Genomic DNA, 24364 nt, shown 5'->3' on the forward strand with positions numbered 1-24364 from the left:
GCAGGGTGACGTAATTGCGGTTCCAGTAAAACAAAACGGTGCAATTTTCTCCGAATGAGTGTGTAACTTCGTGTCCCTTTGTTCCATGTCGTATCGGGCAGCAGTGGATTTCTTCTCAAAATTTTCAATGGTAGTTCAAGGAGGTTTTGGAATCTTTCTTTTATATTATTCCTTGCTGGAAAAAAAAAAATAAAAATTATATATATATATATATATATATATATATATATATATATATATATATATATATATATATATATATATATATATATATATATATATATATATATATATATATATATATATATATATATATATATATATGCCTTAAAGTGTTTTCAGCAAGGAATAATATAAAAGAAAGTGGTTAAAACCTGTTAAAGAATGAAGATATGTACAAGTCCTGATCGTTAAATAAGTGAATAAATAAAATCATTGGTTGATAAATAAATAAATAAATAACACATGAATAAACAAAACAATCTTACAAAGATTTATTATGAAATAATATCTGTCTGTTACTAAAAGGATAAAGATTATTATTAGTAAGTTCTACAGCCAAACACAACAGAAATCGACGCATTCTATAAATCCAAACACTTTGGCACTAAGGGGTCATTTCTGTTTACTAATCTTATGTTATTAATATGACAAAAAAAAAAAAAAAATCTCTATCTATCAACCCTCCACTTCCATGTGACTCACAATACCTGCTACAAGTGTTATCGTATCCTCCTCTCCATACTTCTTTATATTGTTTGATTCTTGCTACGCTATTGTCATGATTTCTTGAACTGCAAAGTTCCCTGTCTTAAACGTGTCACAAAAACATTCTTATGTACTCGTATTTCGTTAGTAAAAGACTCAGAAATCGCAAAATTGAAGGAGAATTAGGAAGATCAGTGACAGCTGTTGTTCATGTCAAGAAAGCTTCCTCAGTGCTCGGGACTGGCGCCAGGAGGAGGAGGAGGCGTGTACCCTTTCATTTTATTGGCTGTGACGAAAGAGTCTTTCTTCAATAATCTTGTCAGTTCTTTGCTACGTCTTCTTCCTCTTTGTTCCTAACGCCTTTTGAATTCGACACTTGTAAAGAAAGGAGGAGTTGCCAGATAGGATTCATAAAGCTTCCTGCCTCCATTCCTAGCTTGATATTAAAGGACGTTCTGTGGACAGCGACTGACTCAATCAACACCCAAGCTTCTCAAATGATATCACTAGTCCCTGGGTCTCACTGCTGTGGTTGAGTTGTGTTGTGGTTGTGGTTGACTGTAAGGCAGCAGATCTGTTGTGACACTTTGGAACTGTGAGGTTTTAGTTGTTGACTGAAAGCATTGTGTGTGTGTGTGTGTGTGTGTGTGTGTGTGTGTGTGTGTGTGTGTGTGTGTATGTATGTATGTGTCTGTTAATGTAGGAGGGGCACCGGCCAAAGGCAACAAAAACTGCACTGCAATAAAAAAAAAAAAGGCCCACCGGTAAAAAAAAAAAAAAAAGGCCACTGTATGTGTGTGTGTGTGTGTGTGTGTGTGTGTGTGTGTGTGTGTGTGTGTGTGTGTGTGTGTGTGTGTGTGTGTGTGTGTGTGTGTGTCATGAATGTTAATGAATTGTTGGCAGTGCTTGTGTTGTATGTAAGCAAATTTTCAATGCAGAGAATAAATAAAATCAATAAAGTGTTTACATGTGTTTTCTTTTTTTTTCTCAAATTATTTTCTTGGTGAACAGAAAAAAAGTCTCTCTCTCTCTCTCTCTCTCTCTCTCTCTCTCTCTCTCTCTCTCTCTCTCTCTCTCTCTCTCTCTCTCTCTCTCTCTCTCTCTCTCTCTCTCTCTCTCTCTCTCTCTCTCTCTCTCTCTCTCTCTATGATAATAATAAAAAGGAGAGTAAGAGGTGATGAATAGAAGAAACATAAGTAGTTGTATTAAGAAAAAAATATATTAAATAAAATAATAAGTCTACATAGAACATATGAAAAAATATAATAATAATAATAATAATAATAATAATAATAATAATAATAATAATAATAATAATAATAATAATAATAATAATGATAATAATAATAACAATAATAATAACAATATAAAAACCATGTTGTCATCTAGTGGATAACAAAAGGAATAAATAGCAAAATAACACACAAATGATTAATAACGCATAACGAATAACAAGTACATAAACAACAAATAAGCCAGGAGGATGATGATATTTTATTATTTGTGCTCATTGCAAGAAGATTCAGAAAGGCGAAGGAGACTGACTAAAAGGGCGAAAATCTTGCCAATAGCAGTCCATAAGTGGAGGTGTTCCTCAGCAATGCGAGAGGGAGGCCACAGGGCCAGACGTGGGGGGGAGGGTGTATATGCTGAGGGAAGAGGAGTACGGCTCATCCATATAAATATTGTGGTGTTCATTCTAGCAACGTTATTGCAAGATTTTTTTTTTCCTGATATTGCCTGAATAAAATTAATGGTATTGGTTTGCTTACGTTGGTGAAGTGTTTTTTGCTTATTTGGAGTTTTAAATGGCACAGACATGTTGCCTTCATTTTCACTGTTGTCTGCATTAATACGCTTCCGATCAATGGTGTACTTTTTTGGAAATCTCGAGATGACTATATAAATCTAAATGCCAATTCACTAGAAAATTAACCTAAATACTTTTGTTCATGAATACAGTCCGATTTTCCCTGTGTTACTATTCAAAAGGAATAGTGTTAAAAGCATATTATATAAACTCATTGCATCTTTATGTATACAGAATGACACTTTAAACATATTTGATATTGCTCCTATGTATGGGGAAGGGACATGTCTGGTATTGCAGCCTGGTAACATTTACTAGTTTACCAAACTCCGCATTTAAATTTTGGACTCCAGTGCTTGAAATCGAGACTAAAATGCTTAAAATTGAGCCTAATATGTCTAAACATTCTTAAAATCTCGCCAACTTTAATCTAACTAGGTGATTAATAGAAACATTCAAAGGCGTCTATTCCGAACTTTGGCGGCGTTAGAACGAAATATTTTGTTCCTTTTTCCTGATACCAGTTGAATTATGTGAATTTGTATTGATTTATATAAGTTGAGTTCAGTATTTTTTTGACTGTTGATTCAAATTTTGGGCTTCAGATGCTTAAAATTAAGCCCAAAATCTCTAAATATTCTTAAAATCCAGCGAAAAGTGGGAATGGTAGTGCCTAGAGGATTGTTTAATTGGATGATTTAAAGGGCCATTAGAAGGATTTTTTTTTTAACTCTCAATCACCTGGTTTACTGCCCCCCCGCAAAAAAAAAAAAAAAAAAAAACTGCTATTTTCGAAGAACACCCTCATTTATGGAATGTTGTTAGCTTGTTGTTTGCCTGATTTGAGGCAATTTAAGACGGATTTGAGTGAGGCCTAGCCCTGTGTCCCACCTCCCCCTCTCATTCTTGAGGAACACTCTCACTTATGGATTATCATTGCCTTGATGTTGGCGAGATTTCAGCCCCTTTTAGGTTCAAATTTCTGGATCTTGCAATGAATATAATAATAGTATCTCCTGACTTATTTATTGTCCATTTATTATTCCTTAAGTGTTAGTAATTAATTGTGTGTTATTTGTTTGTTATTCCTTAGAATACAAATAAAAAAAATGGTGAATTTGGTTTAAGATGTGCCCTATAAATAGGCGATATCCAGACGCATTTATGGATGTCCTAGTGTGGGAAAAGAGTGTTCCTCTTATAAAATTACCTATCACAGCAAATAAAGCTATTTTTTCTCTATTATCATGTGATGTTTCATGAAGGCTCTCTCTCTACTTGTCATTGGTCTACAAGCTTCATCCTCCCTTCCCATTTTGGCATTCATATATGATATATCTCAAAACCAACCAGACATCACAGTTCTGGCAATTGTCTAATAAATAGATACTCTTTGTAGGCTGCAATACATGAAACTGCAAGTTCTTATTTCATGGATGAAAAATAGTTTTGTCCCCCCTTCACTGGTGTGCTTTACGGATGACCACATCAGACAGTTTTCTTTCATCAAATCGTAAACAGTGGTCGAGATAAACAAGAAGGGAAGTGGTGCTGTGCTTCCTCGTGGCATCAAAAGAGGAAAACCATGTGAGTATAGATAACTTTTTGTCATGCCTCTTGAGGAAAGCTTATGCAGGCCAGTGAGCGGTGATGCTGCAACCCCCAATCAGTGCAATGATGCCCGGTGCTCTAATGCAAACCCAGAAGCAGACTTATGACAGGATGCAAGGGAACCGTTTATTCACGCAGTGGATGCTAGGAATATAAGGAAACCCACAACAACTTGTTAGGCCTACACGTGGTAACCCTGCATCACGGAGATATATATTTTATGTCCAATCTTTCCTACCCATAATTTGTCTTACTTTTCCTCCTTATTGACTCTGCATTATGTGGTCTCTTCCATTCGTCTAAAACCTTACTTAAAAATCTCTTTCATTTTTTCTTTTTCAAGTTTAGCTTCATTAAAGCTGAACTTTTCTCTCTCCCCTTTCTTGCCTTCGGAATTTGAGTATTTTACTTTATTATGGATTGGTGGAAACCGGATTTGGAGTTTTTTTTTTTTTGTTATTGGATACTGGTAAAGGGCAATAAAAAGTGTTAAAAAGGGTAAAATTTAACTCTTTTACCAGTCTCTGTGTTACAGATGAAACTATTTTTTTTCCGTTTTCCGCTTGTTATGAATTATTGGCTTGTTCTTTTTTTCCCGCAAATCAATAGTTTTTATTGTTTACCCTCTGATCCACAAGAACTAGTGATTTCCAATAAATACAAAGAGCTGATTAATACAAAACTGACTGAAATCTACCCAAAAAAATAGTTTCATCCTCATAAATAAGTTAGCACAGCAATAACACTCAATTACAATGTTGCCACCAAGAGGACTGGCTGCTGTTTGCCTGTGGCTGCCAGCTGGCTGTCATGCATCACCACCAGCCTAATGAAACTAACCTAACCAAAAGTAACAACCTAGCCAAACTAACTCAACGTAAGAAAAATAATCTAACCAAACTAACTGGGGGATGAGAAAAACTGGCGGAGACAGAGGCAGAATCTGTGGTGCTTTTCTGTTGCATGGTACACACTACCTGGAAGTCACTTTCATTTAATGTTTCATGGTTGTTGTGTATCATGTTTTTGTTTTTAGCAACCCACTTTCTTAAAAATAAAGACATGATTAACAATTGCATTGATTAGATATAATTAATGATAATTAATTTTCAGAATGTCGTCTGTGTGGAATACTGCAGAGAACCTCCTCTTGGGACCTAGCATGGATCCAGTCAGAGGGAGGACTGCACATCTTGCTGAGACTGTAATTAAATTATTTTCTTTAAAGATAAAAGAAGAAAAATTAAAATGTAATTGTCATTGTAAGTTTGTACCTGCTTATCTTCCCACACCAAAATTATAAGTCCATATAGAGGCCTCATTTGTCCCTTTATGGTATATTACTTAGTGATTTTTTGGGACTCCATCAATGCATCAGTTTTTTTATCTCATGTTTATGTTGTGTCAGGACAGTCAAGGTGGACTGAAATCCACTTTGGATTTGTTGGTTATCTTCCCTCTCACTGATTAGGCTTTCTGAGGCTGTAAAATAAATTGGTAGTGAATTATCATGGTAGAATAATATGGATGTTGTTGCATTAATACAGATTAGCAAACATCTGGAGAATACTTCAGTTTGATTTGCACTTAACATGTCTTTACAGGTGGATGGGAATGAAGGTGGTGGACACTTAATAACTGTAGCAAACTCAAGTTCTGCTGTGACTGCTGTGAGTACTCCTGGTATTGTGGGGAGTGTTCCAGGCAGATCATCACCGGGAAATACATCTTCAGGTACAAAAAAGAGGAAGTTTGCATTTACAAGTTATGAACATACTAAGAACATTTACATACGCAGTATTTTCCTAGTGAGATATTTTTATAAAACTTCAAGAGAAATTAGACAAGTACTCTACTGACATTTTTTTCTAACTTCCTTTGTTATAGTAGGTGGCTGCTTTGAAAACCTTAGTGTTAGGGAGAAAACAAATACTAGTGAAGTAATTGGACAGCTACAGATCATTTGATAATGCTTTCTATGTAATGTTGCTAGAGGGAACTAAGTCAGACTGTGATTCCTGCAGGAAGACTTTCTGCTGACAAAGGTAGAGGACGTGGTGCAAGCCTTCCTCCAGCCATTGCTGAAAGACTGGCCAGGCACAAGGCTCAAGAACAGTTGGTGTACAAACGCAAGATGAAGCTTTTGAGACGGATTGTGAAAGACCTTGTATTTGTAAGGAAACAATTTTAGTTGTATCTGTATGCATTGTATGTATGTATCTGTAACTATTGATTTTTTTACTATTTTATCAGTAATTTGTAACTGTTGCACAAGAAAAAGAGTTGGAAGAACAATGTCTTTCTTATTGGGATTATGTTGCATCATGGACTAATTCCTCTGTGACTGCCTCCAGGAAAATGCAGCACTCTGTGACCAGGTTGCAGAGGTCCAGCAACAAGTGGTGGTTGCAGCAGAGGAGAGAATATTTCTGCTCAAAAGACTTCTACAACATCAAACCACAAATGACAATCACAGTCAACTTCCAGCAAAGGTAAATTTTACAGAAAAATTGTTGTGTACTCATAAATTATGTGTAATAGAGACTGATTCTGTGGGAATGGAAACTCAGCTTACTAGGAGTTAGTATAAGTGTTCAAATTCCATTAATTTTAGTGTGTTATTGAAAGAGGGCAGTTGGGAAAAAAATATGAAAAAAAATTCTTTGAAAGCTGCCATCATGTGACCAAGGATGAGTCATGGAATTACCTTGATGATGATGATGATTCATGAGCAACCCAAGAGAAACTTCATTGATGCTTTATTTTAGTTAATGAAAACAGCTGTAGAATTTCATGAATAACTTTTAATGTGACTTGTGTTTTGGTTGATGAAAGATATATTTTTTATCTGAAGTTCTGGTACTCCATAGATACTACTCATCTCCTCTAAATGATTGTCTTCAGCCTTTCTCTCTTATTGCTGCAATGTTGCATCTCTTGTTATCTTCTGTCACTATTTTTATGCTAACTGCATTTCTGATCTTACCAACTGCATATCTCTCCTCCTCCTGTCTTGTTGTGCAAGACTTTCTACTTTCTTTCACCCCTATTCTGTCCTCCTCTGTAATACAAGAGTTGAACAGTATTCTCAGTAAACTTGGGAACTTCCTGCCCCTTCAGTATTTCCTCCTAAATATAGCTTGAACTCCTTCAAGAGAGAGATTTCAAGACACTTGTCCTTCAAGTTTAGATTAACCCTTTGACTTTTCTCTTGGGACTGGCACTCTCAGTGGGCCTTTTATCACTCTCTTTGTTGCCCTTGGTCACCACCCCTCTTACATGAAAAAAGAATAAACAAATAAATTGTTAACTAAACATAGGATTTTTTAAACTTTTTTCTTCTTTTCTTTTCAATAATGCATAGCAGGAATTTTGCACAACCTATTGAACTACATTTTTTTGACAAATATGGAAATTTTTCATAGGAGTTACTGTTCCCAAGCTAATGAATTTTGGTGGCTGTCCAAATGTGTGATGTGAATATTTCTTTCAGAACAATAACTACTTTGTGTTGGGCAGTGGAAATATTGAGAACTGGGACAGCAAGAAACCTAAAGTGACATCACTGAAGCGTAAACCTTCTGATCCCTCTCTAGGTAAATTGATTTTCAGCCTTGCTGTAGAATACTATTTCAGGCTTATTCTCCACTTACAGGAAATGCTCCTTTCAGACTCTTTCTTTTTTCTTTTCAATTTTTTTTATGTCCTATCCACATCTCTGATGTCTGATTTATAATCACAAAACTTAGTTTTTCTTTTCCCAACCTTTAGAATTTACAGAGATTCGTACACTTGAAGTTCTTTCATGCATTATTTTTCTCATCATCTTCACATATGCACATATCATCTTGCAATTGGAGAATATTTGCTGTTATTTAGATCTGAGAACTTAATAGATGTCATTATCTGCTTTATGTTAGAGGTTCTCTCAGTGATGCCCTGAATAAGTTTAAAAGTGCAAACATGTGAAGTGTGGGGAAGACTTGCACAAGGAATGTACATCTATTTCTCTCTCCTTCAGGAGAGCTGTGGCCTTCAGACATCCTGTACACTATATGTATTGCATCAGAATTAGAATTTAATCTATGAATATTGGTAATGTTCTTGTAGAATAACTTCTGCTTACTATGAAAAGCCCTTGTCTTCATGGTTTCCATCCCTTCAAGTGTGCACTACCTGATGCAGAACATATCCTGGGTGGATGGAGGGAGTCAGAAGATTAATCATGGTAATTTTTTTCATAATGAAATCTTCTGTTAAGAAAACGATAACAAACCTAGGGTAGTTTTATAAAATCATTTATAGTTTCTCAAAAGAATTTCACAATTTGTGGTAGACAATCCTCTCAAAATCCATATATTAATGAATTCTCTTGCCTTTCCAACACACTGATTTTGCTTTGGAACCAAGCAGCTACTATTATTTTTTAATATTTCTTTTCCAGATATTTTGATTCCTTTGTTTAAGGTATTCAAACTGTAATCTGTTCTTGCATATATAGGTGCTGGATGGCAAGAGAAAAATACAGCATGTAATGTGATCCTTTGGCCATGGCAAAGCCTCATCTATTATTCCCTGATAGATGCTGACATAATCTTGGCTGGCTTTAACCATCATATGTATTAAACAGATACTTTGTGATGTTCAACTCCAAAAAAGGATTTGATTCAAGATAAAGAAATGAAAGCTGAATAAATCTTATCCTTTATGTTGGCTGCTTAGTTGCTCAAACTTCATCCCTTCATCTTTTTCCTACTACATGCATAGAATTCCATGCATCCTTAATTTTTATATAGTCTTCATCTCATGCATGAATGTACTTGATTATATATACTTTCATATTGGCATGCACTTGGATTACTTCAATATGACATTTTGTAGGCCCAGGTAGCACAACTCCATCTTCTGTGGGATCATCAGAAAAAGTCAAGGCAAGAAAGAGTGGGAGCAGCAAACCCAAACGCCTTTGTCCTCCCATCACTTTAGATTCTGCTGGACGTCCAATCTTCCCCATCACTCTGGGACCACTTACAATTCATAGCCTGGGAGAGGTAATACCAAAAAGGACCTATCAGTTTATCTGTTCTTTTTTAATTTCTTTGATGCCTTATTCCCTCTGTAACCAAATATTTTCATCTTGCTTGTTTAAGTGCTCCACCTTTATTATTATTTCTTCAGTGCACATATTCCTTTACCATATCCTTCCACCTCCCAAGTGGCCTTCCTCTACAGTTAGCTCTTTTAAATTCATGCTGATACATTTTCTTTACAAATTATATATTCCTTATCTTTGTATTATCAGAATATCTTCTTGTGCTTCTTTTCACATGTTCCATTACCTTACATTTTCATCCATTTGCACAGGCACTTGTACCACATCATTCACACATGGTTTCATTGCTGGTACACTTCCATCTTGTCTTTCTTTAGTAAATCCTTTTCACAGCAAGCACTTTTGATTGCTGTGTTCTGTTACAATCTTCTTGTTCATATTTGTATTGCAGGATGATTTGAATTGCAAGGCATCAAATTAAGCACTTTTATTGGACTCCCATATCCCTCTCTACACTCAGATGCAAGCTGACCACTTGAATGGATCTCAGGCCTACATAACATTTACTCTTCCTCTCAGAGAAATTTCACAATCATTCCCCCATACAGTATTTTATCCCAAAAGCTATTTGCAGTGAAAGTTGCAGTCTATATTGATATAAGAGTGTTTTTTATGCATTCTGTTGTTATGAATAGTTGACAGAACATCCTTTTTTTTCTAATTATTATTGTTTGATATATTTTTATTCATACATCACTTACTTTTAATATAATTGTCTATCTTGCCCTTATTATTTTAGATAATCAGTGATCGGGAGGCTTACCACAATGAACAGTGTATATTCCCAGTTGGCTTCTGCTCCTCAAGAATATATGCAAGTCTACGAGATCCACTTAAACCAGTATTATATACATGCAAGATATTGGATGGAGGTCCATCTCCAAGGTAAAATTATGTGTTTATATTATTGTTGTGCTTCAAGTAATAGTTTGTTTCACTATCCCTGGTTCTGCTTTTAGTTATTAGTATTTTTTTCTTTATTCATGTGGTTATAATTTATTATTCATAATGTGAAATTCGTATAGAGGGTGTACATGTATATTTGTGGGAGGCTGGGATTGTTGCTTAGGTGGCACATCTAAGCATGAAAAATTTAACTGACTGGACCATAAGGTATTTTGGCCATTTCTGCTTTGGCTCATGTTTCCATATCTTGCCTTGGTATTACAAGACTCTCTAGCTCCTTGATTAATTTCTGGTGTTTTAATTGTTAATTTAATGTGGTAGCATATGTTGTATCCAAACACTCCAGAGCATGTCTCTGGGAAGCATGGTTATGGTCTTTGTCACGTTTACCAAGGAACATACTAGAAGCCTTGGTTGCATCCATATTTTCTCTCTCATTGGGGGAGGACACTCATTTTTTGGCCCACTCAGCTATACCATTGTATGTAAGCTTAAATTAAGCTTATCCTGCCCTCTCACTGAACAATGTCATGATGATACAAAGAACTATGTTCTTTATTTTGAAACTGAAAAGTTTATTTATCATAAGTAAGGGGAGTGGAATTGACTTGGGATTGAACCCAGACCTGACAGGCCAGGAAAACAAGCTTTAACTGCTCCATGGCCAGTCTTGCTGTGGCTTATGTTCCCCTATCTTGCCATAACATTGCACCCTCATAACCTGTAAACCCTTAGGGAAGAGAGGAAACTGAAATTCAGTGTATGAGGATCAATTATTACCTTATGACCAGTAATATCCATATCAGGGCCTGGCAGCAAAGAAGGTTGCTCTTGCTACATGATAGGGCAGCAGATAACTATGTCTTGGTGAATGTGGCCATATAACCTAGGTTTGTTGCCAGAAATAATAAGAATAATAATGATGTGCCATAGTATTGTCTTTTTTTAGCTATGCCTCATGCCACACCAATCAGACAATGTCACAATTACTATATTGATGATATGTCCTAAAATATGCCTTCTTTGCAACATGGAATTAGGTACAGTATTTCCATTTTTTTACTTTGTTATGGTCTTGTGTACAAGGCAACTGTCACCATTGCTGAACTTCAGCCATATGGAGTCTCTTACTGTGGCAATAAATCTATTCTATCTCTATAAATTTAGGTGGTTCTTTTTCTAGCAGATGCAGAGCTCATGAGATCCCTGTTTTTTTGTGTCATATTCCTCTTTATATATATATATATATATATATATATATATATATATATATATATATATATATATATATATATATATATATATATATATATATATATATATATATATTAAGTATACAATAATACATATATTCAACAGGTTTGAGATTGTGTGTGAAGATGAAGAAGATGCAGTAATGGCTGGTAATTCCCCTGCTGAATGCCATAATCAGATTCTTCAGACTATTAATCTCTCTCTTGATATGGATCTCTTAACCATCAGGTATGCATTATGCAATCTTGCTTTTTCCCCACAATAATCAAAGTCCTTCAAACTTTGTGCTTTGAGCCAGTTGTATTTAATTTTTCTCATCAAATTTTGTTTTCTTTTTCATCTTTCTATATCTGTGTGTGTGTGTGTGTGTGTGTGTGTGTGTGTGTGTGTGTGTGTGCGCGTGTGTGTAATAGTATTAATGATAATAATAATAATAATAATAATAATAATAATAATAATAATAATAATAATAATAATAATAGTAATAATATTAATAATAATAATAATAATAATAATGAAAATATATGGTTTATTTATTTGGCAAGCTCTTCGTCTTAAAATCAACATTACATATCAGCTTACACATTAACATACATATTACAGTACACATTAAACCTAAAGGCGGCATCACACAAGGCAAATTTCTCCCATCATGCTGCCTGGTTTTGCTAGTGAGACTGGTGACACAGCAAGTCTGGTGTCATACAGGGACTGAGCTGTTGTGTTGGCACCTCATCATTCCAACAACAAACCCCAAGCCAGCATCTCTTCAGCAACTTTATTTTGCTTTAATTATTAAAGAATTTAGATGTTATTATATATGACTGCATGTTTTTTTAATGGCTTTTGATTTGATGATGGAACAAGGATGCTGTAATAAATATTTTGCTCCACTTGGCATCTCATATAGGCCATGCAGCGTTGTCTCCACAGCCTGCGGCTATGTCCTGCTGACCATGGTCAGTCACTCCAGGGTTGAGGTGGCAACAGTGTGAGCATACCTTGTGTACATGAAGCTATGAAATGTTTATGCACATAGACACAAATATGAAGGTATAGTGCACACACACACACACACACACACACACACACACACACACACACACACACACACACACACACACACACACACACACACACACACACACACACACACACACACACACACACAGGTATAGGCCACATGGCCAGAATAAATAAGCAATTTTTGCAATGTTTTCATTACCTCTAGTTAAATGATCCTTGAGTTTAGTGCTATGGCTTTGGAAGAGTCACAAAAGTTGAAAGGGTACTGTAGTTAACAGTCAGGTATAACAAGGAGCTATATCTAGGGGTGGGAGGCCTGGTTAACCTGAGGAATTGGATGCTTGATCAAGAAATCCTGGGATCTTATGTGAAGAATGTAACTGAACATGTGGGAGTTTTGCAACTGGCCTCATCATTGCTTTATGAATCTTATGAGTGAGTGACTACTGTGTAATGCTGTTTCAGCTGTGTAGCAGCTGTTTTTGGTCTACTTTTATCAGTGTACCAGTGTGTGAGAGAGTTTGTGTGAAAGAGAGAGAGAGAAAGTACTTTTATTGTCTAACTTTGTATTTTTTTTATTTCTAGGACTGAAGGTACTGACAGTGATGAGAGAGGATGCAGATTTTTTGGACTTACCCATCCCAGTGTACAGAATGTGCTGCAAGCCTGTCCCGGGGCCAGAAAATGTTCTCGTTACAAGTGGATTAAATTTGAGGTAAAATTACTATTTCTGTCTCCATGTCTTAGATGTTATTTGCAATAGTTATTTGGGTGACAAATTTTTGAAAATGTGTGATGCCTTCAATTTTTTTTCATCCCTATTCCATCCATCACCCTAATGCAAGAGTAAACCAGTGTCCCCAATCTTGCATCACTTACTGGTAAACTGGAATTTTACCTGATGTATTTCATGCTGCTTATATCCAAAATTCCTTCAAGAAGGAGGTTTCAAGACATTTCCATCATAATATTCTTTTGGACTATGATCTTTTGGAACCTGCATCTTCAGTGAGCCTCTTTTTAATTTTTTTTCAAAATTTTTTTTGCCTTTGTAAATAAAAAAAATAACAAGTTATGCTTGATGTAAATTTAGCTGAGGAGGATACTGTAAAGAAGAGATGAGCTAAGTACATATTTTGCAAGATTGCTGAATGTAGAAGAAGAGAGAGAGTTTGAGATTGCAGTAATTGAAATGGAGCAAGGCTAGCATGTGCTAGAAGAATTAGATAAATCATTAATCATAAGGCAGGAAGTGCAAGAGATGGTGAGGGAGATGAATGCAAGGCAAGTTGCAAGTTTGGATGGATGTGCAGCAGAATGACTTAGTTGTTAGTAAGATTACTGAATGTGTATTTAATGAGCAGTATGGTGGTGATTGACAAGGCATGTCTAATTATAGTTTTAAAGGTAAAGGTCAGTATGAATGTTTCCAATTTTAGGTGTTTTGGACAAGGATTATAGAGGTGTTCATTAAAGGATTTGAGAGAGTATAGAAAGGAGTGATTTGTGACAGCATTGCAGTTTTAGAGGAAGAAGGGAATGAACTGATCAGTTGTTTATTGTGAAAAATACTTGGCAGTTGATAATGTGTTTGATCAGTCATTGATTTAGAGAAAGCTTTTGATAGCACTGGTAGGAGATAGGAGATAGATTTTGAGAATGTATAGGCTTGGTGGGAGACAGGTGAAAGGAGCAACTTCTAATGCAAATGAATGTTTATATCTGCTTGATTAATGCTCATATGTATAGTGCTGTAAGGAAGGTGAATGTGAGAAAGTTAGGTAGAAGTTTGAGTCTGGTGAATACTTCAGTCTTATAATTTGTGATATTCTGCAGGTTTGTCGGAGTGAAGCAGAGGTTGAGAGCGTATTTGAGGGAGAGAAAGAAGCATCATTGTGTCATGAAGCTCTTCTGCGTAACATTCGCTTTGCTCGACATCATGTTACATCCCCATGAAATATAGGTAATAGACATAATATATTATTACAAATCATTATTTATTGCACATAATAAATGACAAATGCAGTTGTCTAATGAAAGGGAAGTGAATTTCATTCAGCATAATTAAGATAAAGTAATTGAAGAGATGAACATGCATCCACATACAATTTTGTAAATTTTCTCATTGATTAGAAATAAATGTGAACCCATTCAGAATTTGTTTTGATCTGGCAAGACTCAGGTACAGCATTCACGAGTTTTGGGCAGTCAGTATCAATTTCCTGATAAGGGCATTTTACAATGTAGGATATGAAAACCACCAAACTGATCGAGTCACCAACTAGGCAGTACCTTTCATTGTTTATGTTGTAAACTTGTTCAGTACCCACTTAGCTGTCAAGATGTGTTGTGCATGTCATTCTATCTTTGTTGTAGTTTCATTTTACTTGTATTTGCATAATGAGTGGTAGTTGGAAAAAGAGGTCATCAATAGACATAATTGCTAAGGTAAATGCCTCAAAGGATGCAGGATTACAAACCTAGGAAACAGTGAAATAAACAGCTACAAGTTGTTGCTCAGTTTTATATTGGTAGTTAGGTGCATAAAAATGAAAGTTCCACCACACCAACCCTCAAATCCAGTCAGGAAGCCTGAGGAAGATTTCCCTTCCAGCTGAAATTATTTTGCAGAGGGAGCCTGAGAAAAACCTGTATATTACATTCCTCATATTGAAGAAAAGGAAATCAAGGATCTTTGGAGAAGTGCTTGTAAGAATGCTGAGCAAATATGATTTTAGTTATGGGAGCCATTATCCTACCAAGATAACATCTTGACCTATATACAAAGGTAGGGTACAGTTGCTTTACTGTGAAAATACCTCCTCTGGTAACAGTGGCTTGCATACAGCTTGTGATAATGTGTACCAGTGAAATGATAATAAGCCTCTTTACCCTCACTATAGTTATGGAATAGTCAAGCACCCAGTTTCACTCATAGTATAGGTTTCTTTCTCAGGTAAGAAACTTAAAAAAAATCAAAATAGGATGTTTATTATGACCATAAATGGCAATTTGTTTGAACCATTTGAGATCACAAGGACAAATTTCAGCAGAATAGTAGTACTCTAGAACACAGTCAGGAAGAAACATTGCATTAAGGGAATGTGACTGTATCGTTAACCATGACAAAACATTCAAATAACTATTTAATGATTCATTCACACACACAACTAAACAACATACACACTGATACAGTGGGGTGACACACACACACACACACACAAATGCATTTCTGGTGCTAACGCCACATTCATCTTTTTCATACTACTTCCATTCTTTTTATTAGATTTAGTATGTCTCACCATATATTTAATTTCTACTTCCTTTGGATTTTCTCATTACATACCCATATCTGTTTTCACTTTTGAGCCTTGTGCTACTGTCAGTGGTGGTTAGAGGATCCTCCTGCAGCTCTTCATTTATACATCCTCTCTCTCTCTCTCTCTCTCTCTCTCTCTCTCTCTCTCTCTCTCTCTCTCTCTCTCTGAGTTATTTAATGAAATTAAATAACTCAGAGTAAAGTCATAGTAAAGTTTCCTTTATTGTTCTGGGAACTACATCCCATAATTTGTACAATCTTGGTTAGCAATAATTAAATGATCTTATCAAGTGGTATTTTCATGTCAGTGAAATATTTTCAAAGCAATTTATCCTCTAAAAATACTGTTATTACTCTGAAATATGTGCATGTTAAAGTGCATGATCATGGAACTACTTGTCTTTCCGGCGAGTGTAAATTACTGGAACTTCGAATAGTGCTCGTTTGCTCGAAGTGTGTACGTGTGTACCACGTTCGTGTGAATGTGACATTAGACGGTTACTTCATTTATTTACGTGCATTGCGTTGTCGATAACGTCACGTGCAATGTCTACAGTACATGTGAAGTACTACACACCCACAGAAGGTAGGCCAAGCTATAGATAAAACGTGTAGCCTAAACAATGAGTTACAGGTGGGCAGTGGTTGTGTTCGGTCTACAATGTAAACAAACCTGCCTGACAGTCTTATGGCATTAAGTGGGTAACGTATTCTGACAGACTTTACTGGTAGTGATCCAGTGCCCCAGCAGGATCAAGAGGAAAATAGAGTTGTTGTTGGCCTAAGTTACTAAGCCAGATGAGGTAAGTAAACTACAAATGTGGGTATTATCACAGAATTGCGCCATTGCGCCCTTTTGTCCAGCAATTTTATCTTTATTATTATTATATTTTTTTACATGTTATGAAACATTGTTTACTTGATTATTACATGTCATTATCGTCAGTACTATTGTTATTTTCATTATCTTCTAAGAATGAGGGGAGGTTGGAGGCCACTTGGACTTGGTTGGGTGAAAAAGAAGAAGAAAAAAAAAAAAAAGACTAATGACATTTTTGTAAAAGCTAACTAAATAATTTCGTGTATAAAAAGGGGGAAAAATTCTTTATGTCGGTAAGTAGACCCGAAGTACCGTAGCAGCTGTGGGTGTTCTGCCGTTCTGGTTCTTCTGATGTTGTAACTCTGATCATCATCTACCGGGTTGAACCACTGCAGTAATGACCATGTTTACTAGTGACAATTTCATGTTATGTTGTGGTACAATTTATGCCAGAGACCTTGTTAGCATCTTGGAATATTTGGTGGCGTAGCAAATCGCAGAAATTTAAAGGTTTTCACTCGTTATTTACATAATTTCAAAGTAACGCCAGAGTGAAATTAACATGAGATGAGGCCATGCTGCTGAGGCCTGGGTGTGGTCTCTGGTAGCTCTCCACAAACTGGCAACATTTGGCGCCCTCAGGAATCGAAACCAAAACCACTTGCATAATCGTATCCTGGAACATTAGTAACATTCAAGACTAATCGCATATAAACTTAAGTAATGGCGAGTACTAGTATGTGTAGACCTCATACTGACCTTTAATGGAAAGTTTGAAGCCGATGCCTTTGCCACCGTCTGCCGAGGTAGAGGTGAATGTGAAGGTGATATCCTTGGGCGCGTCTCCCATAGATGTCATGCTCCACGATTGTCCACGAAGGTCGCCACAGTGGTTGGTTTTAGAACTGCAATAACGGCCGCATCTGATTGGCTGTCATTTGCTCCAGCGTAAGGCGTGCATGTACTTTTTATACGATGGTTCACATACAAAGTTTACCTTGGAATTGTCGAAGGTCACTTGATGCTGAGCCACCTGATAGCTTCTGGTATTCGTAGAAACTAGTTTATAAAATAACGTTAACAGAAGCTAGTAACAGTCCTTTAGTAGTGCAGTGCACAGGGCAGCTGCCTCAGGATTTGGAATTATAAATTATATAGCAAGTAGGTATCATTGACTCTTGTTCGAAAGTAACTGAACTTAAATAAAAAAAATAAATAAAAAAAACTTACGACAATGTGGAGTGCTGATATAGCTACGTCAAGTTGTTACAAATAGCGTAACGTGAGAGCGAAGATAAGCATCGATTAATGCCTGCATTTTTCTATTTTCTTTTCTATAGATTTATTTCGCATGCCAGCAGACAGTCGTCTTATAGTCAAGGGGTAAATGTGGCGAGGCAAGTGTGATATCCTGCAGCCTTACCCAAGTTCGCTGACAACTTGCAGCCTATCTCCGCCACATCCGGCCAACACCGTCGGCGGTCTAAAAATGACACCAGGTGGCACCACCTCGATGTCCACCACTCCGGTCTGCAGCGTGACGGGAATCTGGCGGGAGAGGGGAGCCAGATTAACGGATGTTGAGGGGGTGTAGGTTTTGTATTTTCGTTATAAGCTGCTTGATGGGAAAAGGGATGAGTAGAAGAATACGTATAATTGTATTGTTTACGTTATATAGTTACGATGTGGGACATCTCCGCCCTCTTCGCCCCCCTCCCCCCCCAAAAAAAAAGTAATAAGTACACACACACACACATACACACACACACACGGTTTAGTCGTTAACATTATCACGTTCACCACCACCAGCCATAGTACTTATAATGTAAGTACTCCCTTGCACGGCTGTTGATTACGTACCCTAACTCGCATGGTGCAGATGATGTCCTCTGGGTAGTGCTCAGGGTAGTTTGGGGACGTCCAGTAATCGAGACTTCCATGAGAGACAATAATAGTGACGTCACAATCTAAAGGAAGAGAAAGAGCGAGGAAAAAAAGAATAAATTTGCGTTGATGTAAAATATATGAAGAAATGCTTAACTGGACATGATCTATAGAAGTTAAAAAGACAGAAACAAAAGAGTTTATAATACATGATATAAACTTGCATAGGGAATTACATGTGCTATAAGACTGAAAGGTCTTATATAAGGTCATTAATAGTTTTTTTTTTTATAATGCCCTTATTAAACGCATACGTACTTGCTTTAGTTGGAGTCGTTGACGTAGTTGAGGTTGTGGTTGTGGTTGCGGTGGTGGTTGGCGTGGTGGTAATGATAGTTGTTGGTGATGTGATTATTGTAGTTGTTTTTGGGATTGTGGTAGTGGTGGTGGGCGTGATGGTGGTTGTGATTACATTAGGAGTAGGAGTAGTGGTGGTAGTGGTCGTTTTTGTTGTGGTTGTTGTTTTGGGAGTGGTTGTAGCTTCAGGAGTGTCTGTGATGGTAGTTTGTGGAATGGTGGTTGTGGTGGTAGTTCCTGGAGTTGCTGTAGTTAGTGTGGTGGTTGTTTTTGGTAAAGTTGTGGTTGTTGTTGTTTTGGGGATTGTGGCTTGGTTGGTTTTTGGTTTCGTGGTGGTGGTAGTGGTGGTGGTAGTTGTTTTCTGGGTGGTGCTAATTGGTGTGGTGAGTGTGGTGGTTATTTTTGAGGTGATTATTGACTTAGAGGTTGTGGTTGTCTTTGGGATGGTAGTAGTGGTAGTAGTACTGGTAGTTAATGGGATGGTTGTGGCTGAGGTCTTCATGGTGGCTGTAGTTGTTTTTGTCGTTGAAATGACTTTAGTGGCATTTATCGATGGGGTTGTGGTGGTGGTGGTAGCTGGATTGGAAGTTGTAGCAGCTGTTGTGGTAGTAGTGAATGGTGCATTTCCTGTTGTCATGGTTGATTTGGATGTAGTGTTATTGATAATGGTTGTGGTGAAGGGGCTGGAGACAGTGGTCGGGGAGTGTGAGGTGGTGGTGACTATGGTGGTGATGTTATGGAGAGAAGCGGTGATGGGTCTTAAGGTAGTTATAGCCTGTGTGCGAGTGGCAGTAGTGGTATTGATAATGGGGAAACCTGAGGCAGCAGTGGTGGTGAAGTTGTTACTGGTGATGTTGATGATGGAGGAGGTGGGATTAGGAATAGTGGAAGTGAGGCTCTGAAATGTAATGGCAGGTGTAGAGGTGGTGGTGATGAAAGTGGATCTAATAGAAGTGGCTGCAGTGGTAATATTAGGTGTAGTTGTTACGGTAACATTGGTGTTGTCTTTCCCTGTGCTTGTGGCGGTGGTGGTAGTATTGGTAAGAGAAGCATTAGTATTAGAAGTAGTAGTCTGTTTTTTTGGTATAGTCTGGGATGTGGTGTGGTGTGTATGTGGTGGTGTGGAGTCAGATATATGTGGAGAGGTGATGATGACCTCAGGGTCTGTGGTGGAGAATGTAAGGCCGTCAGTGGTAGTGATGGTGGTGGTGACTTGCACCGGGCTGGGGGACGGGGAGGCCGTTGTTCTGGTGGAGTAAGGGTTAGTGGTGGAAGGCGCGAGAGTGATGGTGATGGTGGTGATGGTGGGGCCAGTAGGGGTGGCAGCTGTGGTGAGGTGCGCGGTGAAGACTGTGGTGTTAGATGCGCTGGCGAAGGTGGTGCTCGGCGTAACTGACGGAAGAGAATTGAGAACATTTTGTCGTGGATTGGCTCAGGTAGATGTTATTAATCGTTTGACTGTTAATGGCAAAATGATACCTGCTGCTCCATTTGAATTAAGTTGACGATTTTATTGAGCATAAGTAGAGCTGCAGGCAGTTAAAAGTTTAAACTATACCGGATCACCTATTTACTTACAAAATTATACTCAAATGATTTTTTCAAGCTATAATAGAAGTCATTGGAGTCAAAGGGTTCACTTACTTGGAGTCGTTTGGAGTAATAAGAAAATACGAATGAATGGTATACGTAACTTCCTAAGACTATCAATGAGAGATACGTAACTAAGTATCTGATTCACCTACGAGTAGATATCCTATACTCGTGGAAATTAAATCAGTAATTCGCGTAAAGAAAAATTTTCGCTTGAACACTTCATTATAGTATTATTCTCTTAACCGTGGTCGAAATAATGATGAATAGAAAGAAATACGAACAAAAAAAAAAAATCGCCTGTAGAACCACTGTCGTAAATCAAGGGATCTTTGTAATGTTAAGAATATTTAAATGCAGAGCCTTTCCATTTATTTATCAGACACGTTTGTGCTATAGTGTTGACTGGATCAGACACTGGCGATTAAAACTTTTTTTTTCCTTTTGATTTTTCCCTTTAACCTTCTAAGCTCCCCTCCCCTCCCTCCGATCACTTCACCCTCGACTCACTCCTCTCCGCTCCCCGCACCTCCCGACATTTTCCTCTCCAAACATTTCTCTCTCCCATATTTTTTCTTTAACTTCAACATAAGTCGCTGTCAACAGTGGGTTTTTGTCAAGGCTTCGTTACCACAACAATGCCATCATACAACCCAAGAGAGAAAATGTTCTCAAGGAAAGATATCAGGAAGAGAATAACATGTTCGCTTGTGGGACGGGATGGAATTTGTCAGAAGGAAAATTGTTAGTGAAGGGGAAAATATTCATAGTGGAATATAACCGCATCCCAAACACTCACGCGGGAGGGAGGACCTGCGGGGCACCTTGCAGTAGCAGCGCCGTTGAGTGTCGAACTCCTCGATCATCCAGCCAGGTTTCTGTGCGCGTCAATGGAGGTCAGTATGGGGTCGACTTGAGTTACTGTCGCAATCAAAAGTCGAGTAACTTTGGGCAATAACTTCCACTGTTTTTTGTGTTTCCTCCCAACCGTAATCTGCAGACAGTCTCCTTGCAGTTTATGGTAATTGACAGATTCTTGGCAAACGAAAGGGCGTAATGATGCGGGAAACACTAAACAGTGAAAGTGAGTCTGTTTTATTATTCGATTTTTGACCATGACTGTACAAAGAATCACCTGCATACCCGTCATCACAGTAAAGAGCGTATTAATACTATATTTAATACCACATAATAATTTCTAATCTTATTGATGCTGTCACTCAAAGTATAATAATCACCTAATCTTCTACTCTGCGAGTGAGGATTTTATCAATTAGTGAGTTTAGAAATGGTCTTCAGCGGGGGATGGCAGATTTTAATATGATACAATACGTTATTTCTCGTTATATCCATAGGAGGACTGAATCTTTAGACATAAAAAGGCGCTATGATATAAACTTGTACAAACCAAGTCTGCTGCCCAAGCATCATAAACTTCTTGCCATGTCTCTCCTCGGACTGCCTCGAACACCACACACAACAGCAGGATCATCAGCAGTGGCGGCAGGAGACTCCTGTGTTAGAGATGTGGGACAGGAAGCCTCTGTTAGGTTGCAGATGCTGAGTGTGTGGTTGGGATTGAACTGTGCGCGATTCTTTTTTTTTTTTTTTTTTAATGATTTTCAGCATCGTGTGCGAGTACTAAGCTCTTCAGCAAATGATTTTCTTGCAGCTGTCGAGAAACTTTATCGAGATTCCAGTTTTGTTGATCAATTCAAACTCCTCTGATAATTTAATATTCATACTTATTCTTGCATTCCATTCGTTCATAATAATCAATGCTTTTCTTATCATGAAGAGTGTATGGAATGTTTTGTATATGCAAGTAAGAAACAACACAATCAATTTTATGATAGTCTTTTTCTGTTTTTTTTTTTTTTTTGATGCTATAACTCGATCATGATGGAAATCATATATTCATTAAATTAATCTGGTGAATGATATATCCATGGATGTTTAATTTGTTTCATCAGGTAAAATATTAATTTATATGATTTATTGATATATAAGAGTTACAGTTTGGTAAATAACCAGAAAAAGGGTAAGAGAAAAAGAGAGAGAGAGAGAGAGAGAGAGAGAGAGAGAGAGAGAGAGAGAGAGAGAGAGAGAGAGAGAGAGAGAGAGAGAGAGAGAGAGAGAAAAGACTCTCTGATATTGCCGTTCTCCATAAAATTAAACAAGAAGAAGATTCCAGAAAAAAAAAAAAAAAAAGATTGCGCTGTGAGTGATGGCAGTGCTGGATTGAAGCGCACCAGCATATGGGAGGATGGAAAAGACAAGTCCACAAAATGATAGTTACTTTTTTTTTTTGTCTCCTAGTACACATTCCTTTGGTTGATATTCTGAGCAGGTGTCGTGATCGCTTGTCTGATTAAAGGGTTCAAGAGAATGACGTCTGTAATCACGAGAATACTATGTTCCATTTTTATTACAGTTGATTATCTAATGACTTCAGTCCCTAGTTATGTAACATGTATTATGGTTAATAGCTGAATTTCATAACTAGTGAATAAAACTGACTTTGTAAGACGTGGAAGCGTTCTCAGTTATTGCGTGTCAGATATGCGGTAACAGCTGGTTCGAATTAAGTGCCATTTAGTCTTTACGTAACATTTTAAGGAGAGAATCTCATTTAGTGAATCTCATTTATTTTGACGACGCTTTAAATGCCAATCAGACGCCATGTATCAGTTATATTAAATGTGTCAGTTAAGCTCGTGTGCTAATAGAACATTTTTACCGGCACTGTCACTCTGTGTTGAGAAGTCTCCCTGTAAGGAGCAGGATCTTGATAAAGAGCAACGACACCTAAGCAGCCAACCACTGCACCGTCTCCAGCTTCTTTGGTTTCCCCAGTGACTCACAGGAAGTTGGTTGTTCTTTGTCGTTTAATGGAATGTGTGCGTGACGGACGCTGCAAACCACGAACACTTTAAAATAGGAAGAAGAGGAACAAAAAATTTTTTCTCTTCCTGACACACACACACACACACACACACACACACACACACACACACACACACACACACACACACACACACACACGGTTGCAAGCCTCGGGGGTTCAGTGGTTCAGTCCTCGCAACATATCGAAGTTTATAGTCCTGTTGGATCCTCAGTTGTGAAAATATTTTGTTCCGTAGGTGAGCGTAACGTCCTTGAAGGCTGTGGTTCACGCCTCATTATGTTGCTAAAAGTTTTCTCTGCTGAGTAAGCAATTCCTGTTCTGCTTGAGTCAAAGGATGGAGTAATTGGGGTATGAAAGGCGACAGTATTACCCATATATCGCACTAAATAAACTCAATCACTTTTAAGGAAGGTAACAGCTGGTGATCATGAGTTTAGTACGTGATCCTCAAGACCGTGGGTGAATCACACACACACACACACACACACACACACACACACACACACACACACACACACACACATTACCAGTACAAGAACCTGACATACGCAGGCCCACACAGCCGTCACCCCGTCACTCTTAGCTGCACATTACCTCATTGAGCGTGTCGGTCAGGATGAAGTAAGACAAAGAGAGAAAGAGAGCACAAGTCGTCCCCTCTCACGATCCTCCCTGCAACACTGGCGCCGTGCAACACCTGCGACACCACGCCCTCACCTAATGCGACATCATTCTGACAGGCAGCTGCGGGGCTTTGAGTTAGTGGGTCTAGGTGTTTGTGGTGCTGAACTTCGCCTCGTTAAGTTGTTTTCGTTTCAGTTGGTGTGGTATTTCTTCTTTTGTTCTCTCTCTCTCTCTCTCTCTCTCTCTCTCTCTCTCTCTCTCTCTCTCTCTCTCTCTCTCTCTCTCTCTCTCCTCGCACGCGCTATCAGTATTTTGAACCGTAAGATATTATTTTCTGGTCTGTTTTCTGTCACGTTCTTGGTGGCTGCATTTGACTAGCACTGGTAATTCTCTCTCTCTCTCTCTCTCTCTCTCTCTCTCTCTCTCTCTCT

The 24364-nt window shown here is 37.7% G+C and overlaps 2 protein-coding genes across 2 annotated transcripts; one reads left to right on the plus strand and one right to left on the minus strand.

Annotated features, from left to right (window-relative positions):
• Positions 1–3949: 3949 nt before the first annotated feature.
• LOC135100033 (transforming growth factor beta regulator 1-like) lies at positions 3950–14585 on the plus strand. Its single transcript, XM_064002883.1, has 11 exons — positions 3950–4105; positions 5243–5333; positions 5734–5863; positions 6154–6302; positions 6484–6621; positions 7623–7725; positions 9011–9180; positions 9982–10127; positions 11508–11630; positions 13014–13143; positions 14265–14585. Exons 2-11 carry the CDS (start codon positions 5244–5246, stop codon positions 14382–14384), a joined length of 1299 nt encoding a protein of 432 aa, XP_063858953.1. The 5' UTR covers positions 3950–4105; position 5243; the 3' UTR covers positions 14385–14585.
• A 1360-nt stretch (positions 14586–15945) lies between these two features.
• Positions 15946–24042, minus strand: LOC135100031 (mucin-2-like). Its single transcript, XM_064002882.1, has 8 exons — positions 23904–24042; positions 21810–21915; positions 21201–21279; positions 18770–20200; positions 18428–18534; positions 17991–18115; positions 17327–17472; positions 15946–17243 (listed from the first exon to the last, which is right to left on the minus strand). The coding sequence occupies exons 1-8, from the start codon at positions 23906–23908 to the stop codon at positions 17206–17208; spliced, it is 2037 nt and encodes a 678-aa protein (XP_063858952.1). The 5' UTR covers positions 23909–24042; the 3' UTR covers positions 15946–17205.
• Between the last annotated feature and the right edge of the window lie 322 nt (positions 24043–24364).

The sequence above is a fragment of the Scylla paramamosain genome, chromosome 4 (genome assembly GCF_035594125.1).
Source record: "Scylla paramamosain isolate STU-SP2022 chromosome 4, ASM3559412v1, whole genome shotgun sequence".
Classification (NCBI taxonomy): Eukaryota; Metazoa; Arthropoda; class Malacostraca; order Decapoda; family Portunidae; genus Scylla; species Scylla paramamosain.